At 40.5% G+C, this 14,642-nt stretch overlaps 1 protein-coding gene across 1 annotated transcript in view; it reads right to left on the reverse strand.

Moving 5' to 3' along the window:
- The window catches only part of LOC131663664 (dolichyl-diphosphooligosaccharide--protein glycosyltransferase subunit DAD1), a 55,998-nt gene extending 41,678 nt beyond the window's left edge, over window positions 1–14,320 (reverse strand). Inside the window, exon 1 of the mRNA XM_058934195.1 lies at window positions 13,980–14,320. Within this exon, the coding sequence (XP_058790178.1) occupies window positions 13,980–14,184 (205 nt within the window). The 5' untranslated portion in view covers window positions 14,185–14,320. The remainder of the gene's footprint in view (window positions 1–13,979) is intronic.
- Between the last annotated feature and the right edge of the window lie 322 nt (window positions 14,321–14,642).

Genomic DNA, 14,642 nt, shown 5'->3' on the forward strand with positions numbered 1-14,642 from the left:
TACGACCGTTAATAAGGTAAGCTGACCAGCTTGATTTCGCAATCGCGATAGAATTGCTAATAATTAATCTCTCGTATTCGACAAGAAATGCGCATGTAATAGCTCTGCGAACAATGAGCGACGAGCGATCCGACACTGCATGTTGTTGTCGTGCGCGCGTCTTGTAAACATAAACACGCGGGCCTAATATATTGTATAGTTTAGAGGAAATAAACAATCCCGTACATGATATTAACAGTATTTTCGACATATTTATTTCACGTTAGTAAATGGTTGGTTGACTGACACCCGTTCTCTTCTGCTCTCCGGTCTTCGTGTTTGAACATTCAGGTAATCACGCGCGCTTTTCTATGCGATCGCGCGCTTAAAATAAAAAGACGGTATTAACCCCGTTACATGGCGTCCAATGTAAAAGAACCTAAGGCGTTTATGATTGTTCAAAACGCCGGTTCTAAACATTGACCTTGCGCTCAGTCATCCAGCGACTTAGGTGGCAATCAAAGTGTTGTTGTGCGCACTTTTAGTTAAAGGCCACAGAGTAATCATCGCTTCTCTGTTAGTTAGCTTGCGAAGGCCCGCCGCGACGATAAATTGTAAACAGTCGCTGTAAGCGCGTGCGAATGCAACCGAACGACTCTTAGCCAAGCGTAAATACCAATAAGTTTTGAAAATTGCCGCAAATAAATATTGTACCCGTTGGCCCGGGGAAAACTAACACCGGCAACATTCAAACAAAAGAAATTTAAATTGGTAATTTTATTTCATATCGTGTTGTTTTAACGTAAATGTAATTATTAAATATTGTTAGGTGCGGTTATTGGTGATTACGCACATAGACGCTCGTTATAATATTTTAGATACTAACCTACACAGCCGCGCTAACAAACAGTTAGTGCGCCTGATAGGCAGGATCATTATATTGCGCAATAACGAGCAAAGAGCCTTTCGGTAAATACAATAGTGAATACCCTTGGTTGAGCCTATTGTCGGGTAATAAAGTCTAAATTTTTACTTGTTTACCGATTTTTAATATAGCACTCACACTCGCATCACGCGTGGAACAAGCGTGTAAATTTACGTTAAAATTAGCCGCAACAAAACTAACAGATGACAATGAAAAAGAGGTAGAAGATTGGGTGTTGACGCTCCAAGACGAGGAAATTAACGAGTACCTCGAACATCTGAAGCTCAAGACAAGCGGGAATAAGCTCTCGAGTACTGGACGACTGCAAAACTGATTGTTAGGCGACTACTCTGCGGCGGATTTCGCGGAAGTCGACAACCAGTACAGCAATCCGGCAAGAAGGGCAGCCCTACGCTCGGAGCTAATAGTATCCTTATGCGCGGAACACACAGCATCCGAGCAAGAAGGAGAACACCCGCTAGCCCAGCTAATGCAGAGTGCAGAAGTGATATCGTGGATTCAAGAAACAGCGATAAACATCACAAACGTACTGGACGACGACGAGAGTACGAGCAGTAACAAAAACATCACGATAACGGCTAATGATGGTAGCCAATTCCAACTCCAGCCGGCATTCGCTGTGATGATTCAAGATCTCATTTTCCGGTCCAGAGAGAATAAGAAGCTCGAGCTGCTAGACTCATTAAGAGTGAATGTGTCGAGTTTAACGAAAGTATTAGACCAAATATACAACAATTGCAGCAATGTGAAAAGCCAACTGGACGACTTATCTGCCAGAATGAGCGCATTGGAAAATGCCGAAAACAGAAATGTACAGCAAGACAATGCGAATAAGACAATGCGAAATGCGACAACAAGAGAACACGCGTAGGAGCGTAGTTCGAGATGGACGCAAGAGAGTGGTTTGGGACCAGCGTGCAGCAGCAACAGCGTCTGATGAGGGAAGTTCAGAGCCGATATCAAGGCCCCGACGAACCCGTGAATGCTTATGTCGCCAACATGATGGGCCTGATGAAGCGGCTAAACCCCCGGATGACGCCTGATTGTCAATTGGACCTGCTGCACGTCAACCTTCTCCCGGTCATTCAAGGTCAAGTGCGGAGTTCCGAAGTGAACTCCATACGGACCCTGAACGCGCTGGCCACGGCGGCACAGAACAGCTTACACCAGCGAATGGTAGAACGGGTGGTACCGGACCATCAGTTAACTCTGTACCCAGAGTTATCGTACTACCCTCGCACCGATGGAAACAAGGGCCGTAAGGGCAAAGTGGCAGCGATGTCCAGTGATAAACCGGAGGTCAGCGACAGGTTGGACCGTATGGAGAAAGTGCTCGAGAAGGTGACGAACCAGGTATCTACACGCCGACGCCCTCGGGGGCGACACCTAGTCCGAGCCTAGAGACAGTTGATGGCGAGAAGAAGGCTCCACCCACCGATATACTAAGACAAGTGCTACTATCTCTCAAGGAAATATCGGAAGGGATGAAGAATAACTTCGCCGGGAAAAACCAGACCTCAGAGGACCGAACTAAGAAGCCGGAAGCTCCTCGAAGATGGGAGAGACTTCTCCAAGCCACTTAAATGCATGGAGTGTGGGTGCCTGGGGTACAGCAAAAAGTACTGTCCCCAATGCAATAAGGAAAACGAGGAAAGAGGAGTGGTTAGGTGGGCTTGACCCCACTCCTTCATCCTCTAAAATAAACCCCGTAAACGAGATCTCGCGGCCTTCGCCAACACAGTCAGCATCGGTAGTAGCGAGCGTGTTGAGCGACGAAAGTGAGAACTCACCTGGTGGAGCCAACGATGAACGCGGCGGTAGAGAGAACACGGAGAAAGGGGGTATTGACGTTAGTAAAGCCCAAGACCCTAAACCGGCCGAGGTGGTGGCGAATGGATCGCACAAGCCCTCGGGGGCGCGGGTAACGCAGATAAACCGTCAAAGGGTAACCCTATGGAAACTCTGGTCATCCGAACCGAGGTGGTTCGAGCGACAAGTAACGTCACTCTACCACGCGAGAGCACAGTGGCTAGTGCTATGGTGTGCAAAGAGCAGGGCTGTGGAGCCGCGGAATCTGTTTCCCAATATTCCCCGGAACAGGAGACGCGCTGGTGGCTACCGGTGAAAATAGGAGACTTCTAGATACGGGCTCTCTATGATCCGGGAGCTTCCACCACAGCAATGGGTAATAATGCTCTAAAGATAGCGTCTGTACTAGGCATCAGGTTAGATACCACCCTCGCGGGTACGGCAGAACTACCCGATGGTCGTAAGTTGACAATCGTTGGCTATGCCAGGTTGCCGTTCACCGTAGGGGAGATGACGATGCCGACGAGGGTAGCTATCCTCCCAACCCTCATCGAGGAATGTGTCCTAGGAGTGAATTTTGTCAGATTGTTTAGAGCGGTACTTGACCCCGACGATAATACGTTGCTGTTCAAGGAATCACAAGCCAAGATGAAGCTAGATGTAGCTAGCTTGAAGGCTGGTCCGAGATTAGCTACGATCGGACTAGCCGAGGTTACGGCCTCTCCACAGGCGATATTGCAGAGGACCATCGGCGACGCCTTATCGCAGGCCCCCCTAGGCTTGGGATGTGCGACAGGCATTGAACACGATATTCGGGTCGGTAATACGAAACCGATCAAACAGCGCTACTATCCGATATCACACAAGGTCGAGCAAGAAATGCATAGACTGGTAAGGGAGATGTTAGACCAAGGGGTGATCGAGCCAGCGGACAGTGACTGGTCGAGCCCAGTGGTTATGATACGCAAGAAAGATGGCTCGTATCGATTTTGTATAGACTTCAGGAAGGTCAACAAGGTCACCGAGCCAAATGCGTACCCTCTACCGTTTATGCAAGATACGAGGTGTGTTCAAAAAGTAAGGCGACTTTTATTTTTAAGAAAAAATATTTATTTATTTATCAATATTTATGTTGTCCCTTTCAAAGTAATCCCCCTCAGATACAATACACTTATGCCAATGGCTTTTCCAATCCTCAAAGCACTTCTTATAAGCACTTTTCGGTATAGCCTTGAGCTCTTCCAGCGATGCAGTCTTTATCTCTTCAATCGTTGCAAATCTCCGTCCTTTCATAGGTCTCTTTAGTTTTGAGAACAAGAAAAAGTCACATGGGGCTAAATCCGGTGAATATGGTGGCTAAGGCATGATTGTGGTGTTGTTTTTGGCCAAAAAATCTCTCACAAGCAAAGATAAGTGAGCAGGGGCATTATCGTGATGCAAAAGCCATGAATTGTTTTTTCACAATTCTGGGCGTTTTCTTCGTATTGCATCTCGCAAACGGTGCATAACTTCAAGATAATACTGTTTATTGACCGTACGTCCATATGGTAAGAACTCCTGATGCACCACGCCATGGTAATCGAAGAAAATAGTGAGCAAAACTTTGACATTTGATCGAACTTAGCGTGCTTTTTCGGTCTTAGCTCATCTGGGCTCTTCCATTGGGACGGTTGAACTTTGATTTCGATATCATAACCATATACCCACGATTCGTCACCAGTTATGACCCTTTTGAGTAAATCTGGGTCGTCGTTGACGTCATTCAACAGTTCTTGAGCGATGCTCATGTGACGGTTCTTTTGGTCAAAATTTAGCAATTTCGGAACAAACTTCGCTGACACACGTCTCATGTCCAAAACGTTAGAAAAAATTTCATGGCCCGAGCCAAGCGGTATACCAACATCCTCAGCAACTTCTCTGATAGTGATTCGACGATTTTCCAGAACAATTTTCTTCACTGCTTGAACGTTTTCATCAGTTGTTGACGTGCTTGGGCGTCCAGAGCGAGGCTCGTCATTGGCATCTTCCCGGCCATCTTGGAAGAGTTTGTACCACTTGTAAACATTTTTTTTACTCAGAACAGTTTCACCGTATGCCACCGTCAATATTTCAAGTGTTTCGGAGCACTTTATTTTATTTTTTACACAAAATTTGATGCAAATCCTTTGATCCATATTTTTCGATAGCAAGAAATCGCCGAGCACGCAAAACACTTATAACCTTTACGCCTCTCACAACCAAACAAAAAATGCTATACACTTGAAACTTGGTACAGATGTTCGGGAAGAGTGTACCAACATAACAAAACAAAAAAATCGATAATTGAAAGTACGTTGCCCGTGAAATTTGAAAAGTCACCTTACTTTTTTAACACACCTCGTATATTGAGGCGCTTACGAAACGCGCGCTATATCTCCACACTCGACCTCAGTAGCGCGTATCACCAAATACCACTCAAGACCAAAAATCGACCTATCACTGTCTTTACCGTGCCCGGACTGGGACATTTCTAGTTCGTGCGAATGCCATTCGGTCTCTCGTACGCCGGCTCCACCTTCCAACGGTTGATAGATAGCGTGATCGGACCCGAACTTGGCGATTTCGCCTTCGCCTATTTGGACGATATCATCGTAGTATCGTCCAAATTCGAAGATCATCTACAACATCTTAAAACCGTGTTGGATAGGTTGTGTAGAGCTGGCCTCTCGATTAATCGAGAGAAGAGCGTCTTCTGCAAGCCTGAAGCAAAATACCTGGGTTTGTTGATTAACCGCGAGGATATCAGGCCCGACCCTGAAAAGGTACGCTCTATCGTGGAGTACCCACGACCAGGAAACGTGCGACGGCTGCGCACTTTCCTGGGGGTTGCTTCATGGTACCGCCGATTCTTGAGTGACTTCGCTACACACGCTCAACCGTTAACGAGATTGACGGGGAAAAAGAGCGAATATGTACGGGGAGAGGACCAAGAACAAGCCTTCGCTAAGCTTAAGGCGCTCATGATATCCGCACCGTGCCTCGGGTTACCGGAACCCGACGGGCAGTACGTACTGGAAACGGATGCTAGCGCTACGGGAATCGGCGCCGTCCTGATTCAAAGAGTAGGAGACGGAGACCGGATCATCGAGTACGCTAGCAGAGTCCTTAACTCGGCGGAGCAAAATTACTCTGCCACGGAGCGCGAGTGCTTGACGGTCGTATGGGCTATACAGAAATTCCGCCCATACATAGAGGCGTACCGATTCAGGGTGGGAACGGATCACAACAATCCGGAATGATAACGCGACAACTTCGAGCCAACCTCGTCACGCCCCTTCTAATGCTTCCGATAAGACCCCAATAACCGCCCCTCCAACTAACACAGCAAAGCGCCCGCGAGGGAGACCTCGCAAGAACGCGCTAACCACCCGGACTACACCATACCGACAGAATCCGCGAGTTCCCCCTCCCATCGTCGGGAAAAGGAAGAGAGGTAGACCGCCGAGAACACCGACCGTGGATGCATGAGGCCCTGCGAATAAAGGACCTGGGAGACCGACGCAAAGGACCCCACCTTTAATCCCGGCGACGAAGGCCCCGGGCAGCCGAACAGGCGCCCACCTTCGATACCCGAGGAAAGGGTCATAGATACAGATGACCAGTGAGCAGCCAGGATGAAGATCCCTGCCCCCGTGGGCAGGGCCACACCCACACCAACACGCAATAAAGTTGCTTAAGATATCACAGGGAATATGACTCTTTATTGCCCTTCACCCTCTTAACCTCCAAAAGAATAGCGCTAATAATTTTATCGTCGAGGACCCCTTAGGTCCAGACTGGAAGGGAGCTGTGACGGTAAACGTCTTATTAGCGCTAACAGCCCAACCATGCGGCTGCCGGCGAGGGCAGCACCTGCCGGTTGGGGCGAAATGTATTGAGGGAATGCGACACGAGACGAGACGGAACGCGCGCGTATGATAACGAACCAGTGGAGGATTACCTACCGATACGTCTAGCCGCAATTTTGAGGATTGCTATCCGATCGCAGAGGAGTGCAAGAAGTTGTTGTTGTTCCCGAGCTGTCCTAAGTGTCGAGACGAGCTGACCTGAGTCCGCAAGAACTGAGTTATCTCTCGTTGGGTATAAGTGTGTGAGTGAGGGATTTCGCCATCGAGGGCGAAACCGTGCACGCGAGTTTTCGAACAGCAAACAAAAAAAACTATAGACTTTACCAGAACTCGATAGTGTGCTGCGTTCTCTCTTGTTGCCGTACGATCGTTAATAAGGTAAGCTGGCCAGCTTGATTTCACGATCGCGATAGAATTGCTAATAATTAATCTCTCGTATTCGACAAGAAATACGCATGTAATAGCTCTGCGAACAATGAGCGGCGAGCGATCCGACACTGCATGTTGTTGTCGTGCGCGCGTCTTGTAAACATAAACACGCGGGCCTAATATATTGTATAGTTTAGAGGAAATAAACAATCCCGTAAGTGATATTAACAGTATTTTCGACGTATTTATTTCACGTTAGTAGATAGTTGGTTGACTGACACCCGTTCCCTCCTGCTCTCCGGTCTTCGTGTTTGAACATTCAGGTAACCCCGCGCGCTCTTCGATACGATCGCGCGCATAAATTAAATAAACGGATAGCTATCCCGTTACAAGATATTATTTTAAGTCAAAAACTTAAATTTTCATAAAGTGTTTTCGCGACAGTGTGTGAACTTTTGTTATGTTTGTGATGATTTCATCCTAACTAATCAACATAAATCTTTAACAACGTCTATCAAATTATTGTATAAAGAATATTTCAATAATGAAGTAACTAATTTAAAGAAAACTTAAGTACCGAACAAGATTTACGATACGTGCAGGTAGGTTTAACACACTGGAAAAATGAAAAAAGATAGTGTATGCCATTTGGCACTCTCATAGTATGGGGAGAATCAAACAATCACGTTGATGATTTTTTTTTTTTTATGCCACGGTGTAAACAAACCAGTACCTTTAATAACAAAAATAAACACACTATTAAATATGCAAACGTACAATCTGTTAGAAGACCTACTCCTCATACGCCTCAAAATCCCATTCCTGTTCCAAAAATCAAAGTGAAAGCAGAAGAAAAAGAAGAAGAAGAAAAAGAACAAAGATACAAAGAAAGATGAAAATGAATTTGAAGTTGTTTATACTAGTAACGAACTGCGCTCAACGTTTGGTAAACCTTATACGTTTAATAAGGCTGACTAGAATAACTTAAATCAAGATTTAGAGAATTCAAAAGAAGAGTCGATACTATTAGCTTCAAGATTGCAAGAAAAAGGTGCGCAAAAATCACGAGGAAGAGTATCTAAAATATTTGAAGGAGGTGGAATCATTAACTTTTTGCAACGATGTTTCAGGTTTAATGCCTGCTTTATGCCTTAAAACTTATAATCAAGGCGAGTAGAGACTTTTTATAGAATCTTCTACCTGCAGTTTGAAGGCAGCTCTCCTTCATAATGGAAATCTGTAAGCATCCGTTCCTATTGGATATTCAATAGTTTTAGGTGAGAAGTATGAAAACATGAAACTGCTTCTTAAAAAAATAGATTACATAAGATATATATGAAAGATATGCGGTGATTTTAAAGTAATATTTATTCTTCTAGGCCAACAAAGTGGATACACCAAATACCCATGTTTCATCTGCTAGTGGAATAGTAGAGCTGATAAGGAGCACTATGTAAAAAAAAACTGACCTAGTAGGAAAAGTTTGATACCCGGATCCATAAACATCCTTCACGAAACGTTAGTTGATCAAGTAGTTCGTAGAAGAGCTCGATCAATCGAGTGCATATTTTTAGAATTTACATAAAAAAATGTCCAAAACTCAATGACGCAAAAATAAAATCAGGAAATATTATTAAACCTCACATTAAATTGTTGTGTAAAGATGACGATTTCAAGAAAACTACGTCTACCAAAGAAAAAAATGCCTGGGTTGCATTTGAAAAAGTCATAAATGGTTTCATAGGAAATAAGAAAGAAAACAATTACAAAAAACTTATAAAAGAAAAATTAGTTAGAAAAATTTAAAGATCTAGGATGCCGTATGAGTCAAAAACTACATTTTTTACATGACCATCTCGATTTCTTTCCGGATGGAAATTTAGGTGATGTAAGTGATGAGCAGGGAGAGAGATTTCACCAGGGTCTACTAACTATTGTGTCTAGATATCCAGGACAATGGGATTCTGTCATGATAGCTGACTACTGTTGGTTACTCAAACGTCTATGCAAACGTTTCTTTGCAAGAAGTTCTTGATATTTTGAATACTTATTCGTTGGTCCACCGTTCAAACACGATCTCTAACATGGATAGTAATATTTGCACTGCTAGTATCAGAACTATATCGTTCGACTGCATCATTTGAGCTCTCCTGCGAAGTAGAGCAAGCTCTGCTATTCCAGTAGACGAAGATGGTAGTCACCTAGTGGATGAAAGGTGAATTCGTTAGAATAGCGTCTGCCTCGAAGTTACCGGGCTCGTGGGTCACGGAAGTTGGGTTGTAAGAGTCTCTTGCACCGCTTTAGGTTAAAATGTTCATCGTTCAACTGATGTATGCTCGGTTTCAAATACCGCAAAATTTGTTTTGCTCGGCAAAACAAATGCCTGCGCTATCAGTGGGTATAGATTAGAAATTTAAAGGTGTCCGTTAATGCTTTGTCCTATAAAAAATACTATTTCAATCGTCCACATTAGCTTTATATCTGTAGAAAAAACGTCTTATGGGGGTCCGTAATAGGTTTTTATCTAATTTTTAGGCTAGGTTATCAGGGTATTCTGATGTTATGATGCAGTTTTGGTAATGAGTATCGATTCGGTGATCTAACTTACAATAAAATACGTTACATCGATTTTTTAAATGATTCACTCTATTTTCAGGCTTTAACGAAATTGCTCTAACAATAAACTTCAAATGCCGACAGCTTGGACAGAAAAAAAGATTTTCCAAAAAGGGTTTCAGGGGATAAGAGTGCTTGTTTAAGACAGCGTACTCAGTTTTCCAAAAAAACATTTATTCAAGAAGTTATTGTACTTTAGAAACAGCGAAAAAGAGGTCTTTTTTTACTTTTAGGTTAGGATATTCAAAAAACTTAATGTGATAGAGTAATTCTAAAGTTAGATTAGTAATTCTAAAGTTAGGGGTCTCGGTGGCTCAGTGGGTAAGAGCCCAGGCTTCTGTGTAAGAGGTCGCGGGTTCGAGCCCCGGATATGTGAAGATTTTCAGAAATGAAATTTTCATATGTGTGTTACTGTGATTCCGGTGGTTCGGATTCCAGCTTAAACTGTAGGTCCAGTCATGATTGTGTTCAACTTTATCCTCCTACATCATTTAAAAAAATGATAGAGAAGGTAAGTCTGCATATTCATGACTATAGGGAACCAAGACTAATGCGTATAGGTACTTAGTTTACCTCTGCAGCGTTCCACGTGGACGTAGTTCTTGAAGTAATAACAATAACAATAACAATAACAATTCAGTGACTCAAAATCTACAAAAAATAGCTAGTCTCATCTAATGAGCAAGTTTCACGTCGGGTTGGGTTACAAGGGTTATCCGATAGATACTTAGCCTATCGCCCGATGGCGCCATTCGTGCAAAAGAAATATACTACCATGTAGTACAACCTTGTCGATGGTTACGGTCAAAATTTCAGTTGAATCGGACTTATAGTTCTGTGTAGTATCTGTTCTGTTGACCGCATGTGGAAGCGGGCGCGTTACAAAAATGGAAAAAGAGCAGTATCGGTCAGTGATTTGATTCTTGTTTTTGGAAGGAAAATTGTGCCGCGAAATCAAAAAGCGCTTGGATGCTGTGTACGGTGACTCTTCTCCTTAGATGGCGATCGTCAAAAATTGGTTTAACGAATTTAAACGTGGTCGCACGTCGGTTTTTAATGATCCACGCCCAGGTGCTCCGAAAACGGCTACCAAAAATTCACGATCTCGTATTGGCAGATCGACGATTGAAGGTGCGCGAGATAGCTGAGATCGTAGGCGTTTCAAAAGACCGCGTGGGTCATGTCCTGCATGAAATTTTGGGCATGAGAAAGCTGTCGGCGCGATGGGTGTCGCGTTTGCTCACTCCGGACAACAAGCGCAACCGTGAGACAACTTCAAAGCAATGTCTGACGCTGTTTAAGCGCAATCCGAAGGAGTTTCTGCGTCGTTTCGTGACCGCCGACGAAACATGGATCCACTGGTATACACCAGAGACCAAGGAACAGTCGAAACAGTGAACTTTACCCGGCGAAAGTGTTCCGGAGAAGGTGAAAACTGACCCATCGACCGGAAAGGTGATGGCCACCGTTTTCTGGAATTTACAAGGTGCGATCTACATTGACTACCTGGAAACGGGCAAGAAGGTCACAGGGCCGTACTATGCCGAATTACTGGACCGATTCGACGTCAAATTGCAGAAAAACCAGCTCCATTTGGTGAAGAAAAAAATGCTCTTTCACCATAACAATGCACCGGCTCACACCTCCGCCGTCGCCATGGTTAAACTGGTCAAATTAGGCTACGAACTGTCTAAATTTGAGTCGAATGAGGAGGTAATCGCCGACACGGAGGCCTACTTTGCAGACTCCGAGGAAACGTATTTTTCAGATGGGATAAAGAAGTTGGGCCAGGTGTATTGAACTAAAAGGAGACTATATTGAAAAATAAAACGCCACTTTTCTACTGTGTACTTTATTGAGCGGTTGATTTATTTTATATATGGTGTAGTTTGGTATGTGTATTTATAGTTGGAAAGTGAGTTTTTTAACATAATGTCAAAATTTTCAATTAATACGAATGCTCTTAATTCCTGTCGTTTCTGCATCAGTCCATTGGCGTTTGAAATAGCAATTTTAATGAGTTCATTGCGCCATTTTATTTATTACAATTGTTAATAAATTTAGCATGGTGTCGATCTTATTCATCAAATGCTCCATCATATTTTCTAATTTATTTATATGTCCTTCCTTAGTATATTTATTTGATTCTGTTAGATTTTCGCATCTCTAATTTTTTCTAATCAATATTGAAACTTTACAATTAATATTCTTATTTTTGAGATGTTTATAAATAAAGTGATATTATATTTTTGGTTTTTCGTAACAGAGTTCTGTCCATTCAAGTTACGCACTTTTCAAATTTTGAGGTTATTATTTTTTCTGGACTAACAAAAGTACATATCGAATTTGGGTAAAGACTTCAAGAAAGTAGCCTTTCTATGCCTTCAAATTTCTTTGCTTCAAAATATCAACAATTTTCTTAATACGAGTGAGCTAAACACAATAATCACTTTTTCAATGTGCGAGAGCCACAGTTGAGAACCCCATCAGTAGGAAACTGACTTAAATTAATATATTATACCAATATATTTCAGAAACTAATGACTTTATTATTGTTGAATTGCAACTACAGTATACCTTTGAATGTTTAGAATAAGTTTCTATTTTACAAATAGTTTCAAAATAAAATTCAGAAATTAATAATATCCTTTAAGGAAGCGAAGAAGATTTTTAAGAAAAGAATAAACAAGAGCCACAAATTGTCAAAGAAGTTACAATGAAAGAAGAGTTTATAAGGAAAATCTCAACAACAAAATTTCTGTACCTAAATTTACCTGAATAACTAGTACTGTAGAATATAAGTTTCATATAGTATTAAGTTTTTATGATAAATATTTTTGTGATAAATTTTAACCGTTTATATTAGTGGCCTGTGTTAACAAATAAATGTTATTTTTAACATCACATGTGAGCAAAATAACAAGAAAACTAAACTTTTGGATAATTGAAAAGTCATAAAAATTGTAACTTTGCACTTCTTCAGCAAAAGCTTGTTATATCTTCAAATATTTCAGTTTTTTTTCATTAAAATAATATTATAAATAATCACTAATCCAAGTATGATAATATTTTTATTAATTGTTTGAACTCTCCATTCGTCTACAACAAACTAAATATGTATGTCAAAGAATGAATTCGAATAAATAATACTGAATTGTTTGTGTTTATTACATTAAAATGCTGTCCATCTTGAAATATATGAAAAATGGAGAGTTCATCAAACAATTAAATAAGTTGTCTACAAATACAAAATGATTAACTCAAAGAATATTGATTTTTTATTAATTCATTTTTCTATATTCCATGTGAAAAGCAGGATTTTCCCGCAAACTCAGCAAGAAATATGATAGATTCTTATCTCGTATGCCTTTCCTCCCTTGCCCAGTTTAGGCGCTACTCTCACACAAGACAATAATCTACTTTCCCACACGAGTTAGGTAATCTACTATTATAAACATATAAGGGTCAAACATATAATATTTTAAGAAAATCATAACATTTAAGTATAACTCATAATAAAGAATTTTTGTCGCTCATTTATATAATCTAATCATAAACTTACTATCAAGCAAGATTAAATATAGAATAGGATGATCTTATATTCAACTTATTTAATGAAATATATATGTTCTGACTAACAGTATTCACTGCAATCAATTCAATAAGTTTTTAAACATTATCAAGCTGAATAATTAATTAACTATGTGGTCCATCTTGGTTTCATTTCATCATACCTTTTTACAGTAACATTTCTGAAAAGATTGATGGATGTCTGAATGGAATGTTATAGAAGCTGTCTGTTTCTTTACTAATTACACCAATGTAAAACAATATTGTCATACTAAAAATAGCAAACAAAATCACCTTAAATTAAAAATAACAATATAAAGTAAAGTATTTATCGTTATTAATCATTTATCGTTAGATAACAAACGATTAACAAGTTTACATTAAGAATCTTAGTTTTTAAATATTATGAATAAAATTTCAGTTCTAATTAGTCAAAAAAATCAGATTGACCACCCATTTTGAAAGGAACATTTTGTATATTTCTTTCTATATTTTCCCTCTTTAATTATCAAAAAAATGGATACAATTTTGATAAATTAAGATATTCATATTCCCAAAGTAATTCAGATTATATAAAACAGATTTAGGAAGACAGAAATATTAACAGATTGAAAAAATGTATTTCTAAAAGTTATCTCAAAGATTGACTTCCATATTGTTAGTACAAATTACTAGCTATGTAGAATTAAAAATGAAACTACAATTACTAATTTTGGCCAAGTTGATTTTGCATCCTTGACTTAAATAAAAGTTTAGTCTATATTATTCAAAGATTATAAATATTTTTAACACTCATGCATTACCTGCTAGTATAAAACATGATATACTAGATATGAATCCACTTAAAAAGCTGTTGAAAGGAAAAGTGCCAACAAGACAACAATAGATGAATTGATTAACACCAGTCAGAAAAACGTAGAACAAGTATGAATCCACAATTTTAACTTTTTTTGGAGTAGTTTTAGCATATTCTAACCAAAATTTATTAATCATTAACAAAACACTCATTGTCAGTAATAAATATATGAAATACAAGCAAAAAATAATTAAATTATCTGAAAATGTTGAATTTTATTTCAGTCGTTAATACTTTTAATTACGGAGTAAGAGAAAAAAGACACAACTCATAGCCGTAACGACACTCATGACCTGGCTGAAAAATAATTAATATCCTCAAAAAAAAAATAAAAGTAACTTTGCGTTGATTTGTGCCAACCAAAACTGCTTGTATGCAATTTGTACCCCCCCCCCCCCCGCAGTCAACCAAATTTGGAAAAAAACCAAAAGAACATTATTTCGAAAAGCTCGTACGCCTAACAAAATAATGAAGCCCACTAGACTTGTGAATTTGACGCACAAAAAATATTTTTAAATATATTTTTGAGTTTTCATGAGTTAAAACGTTTTCTCCCTTTTTCCGAATTAAAACTCCGCTTGAAATTTTATTTCCGGATTTTCCGTTTTTA

Source organism: Phymastichus coffea, unplaced genomic scaffold (assembly GCF_024137745.1).
Source record: "Phymastichus coffea isolate CEN01 unplaced genomic scaffold, Cenicafe_Pcof_1.1 PCOF00037, whole genome shotgun sequence".
Classification (NCBI taxonomy): Eukaryota; Metazoa; Arthropoda; class Insecta; order Hymenoptera; family Eulophidae; genus Phymastichus; species Phymastichus coffea.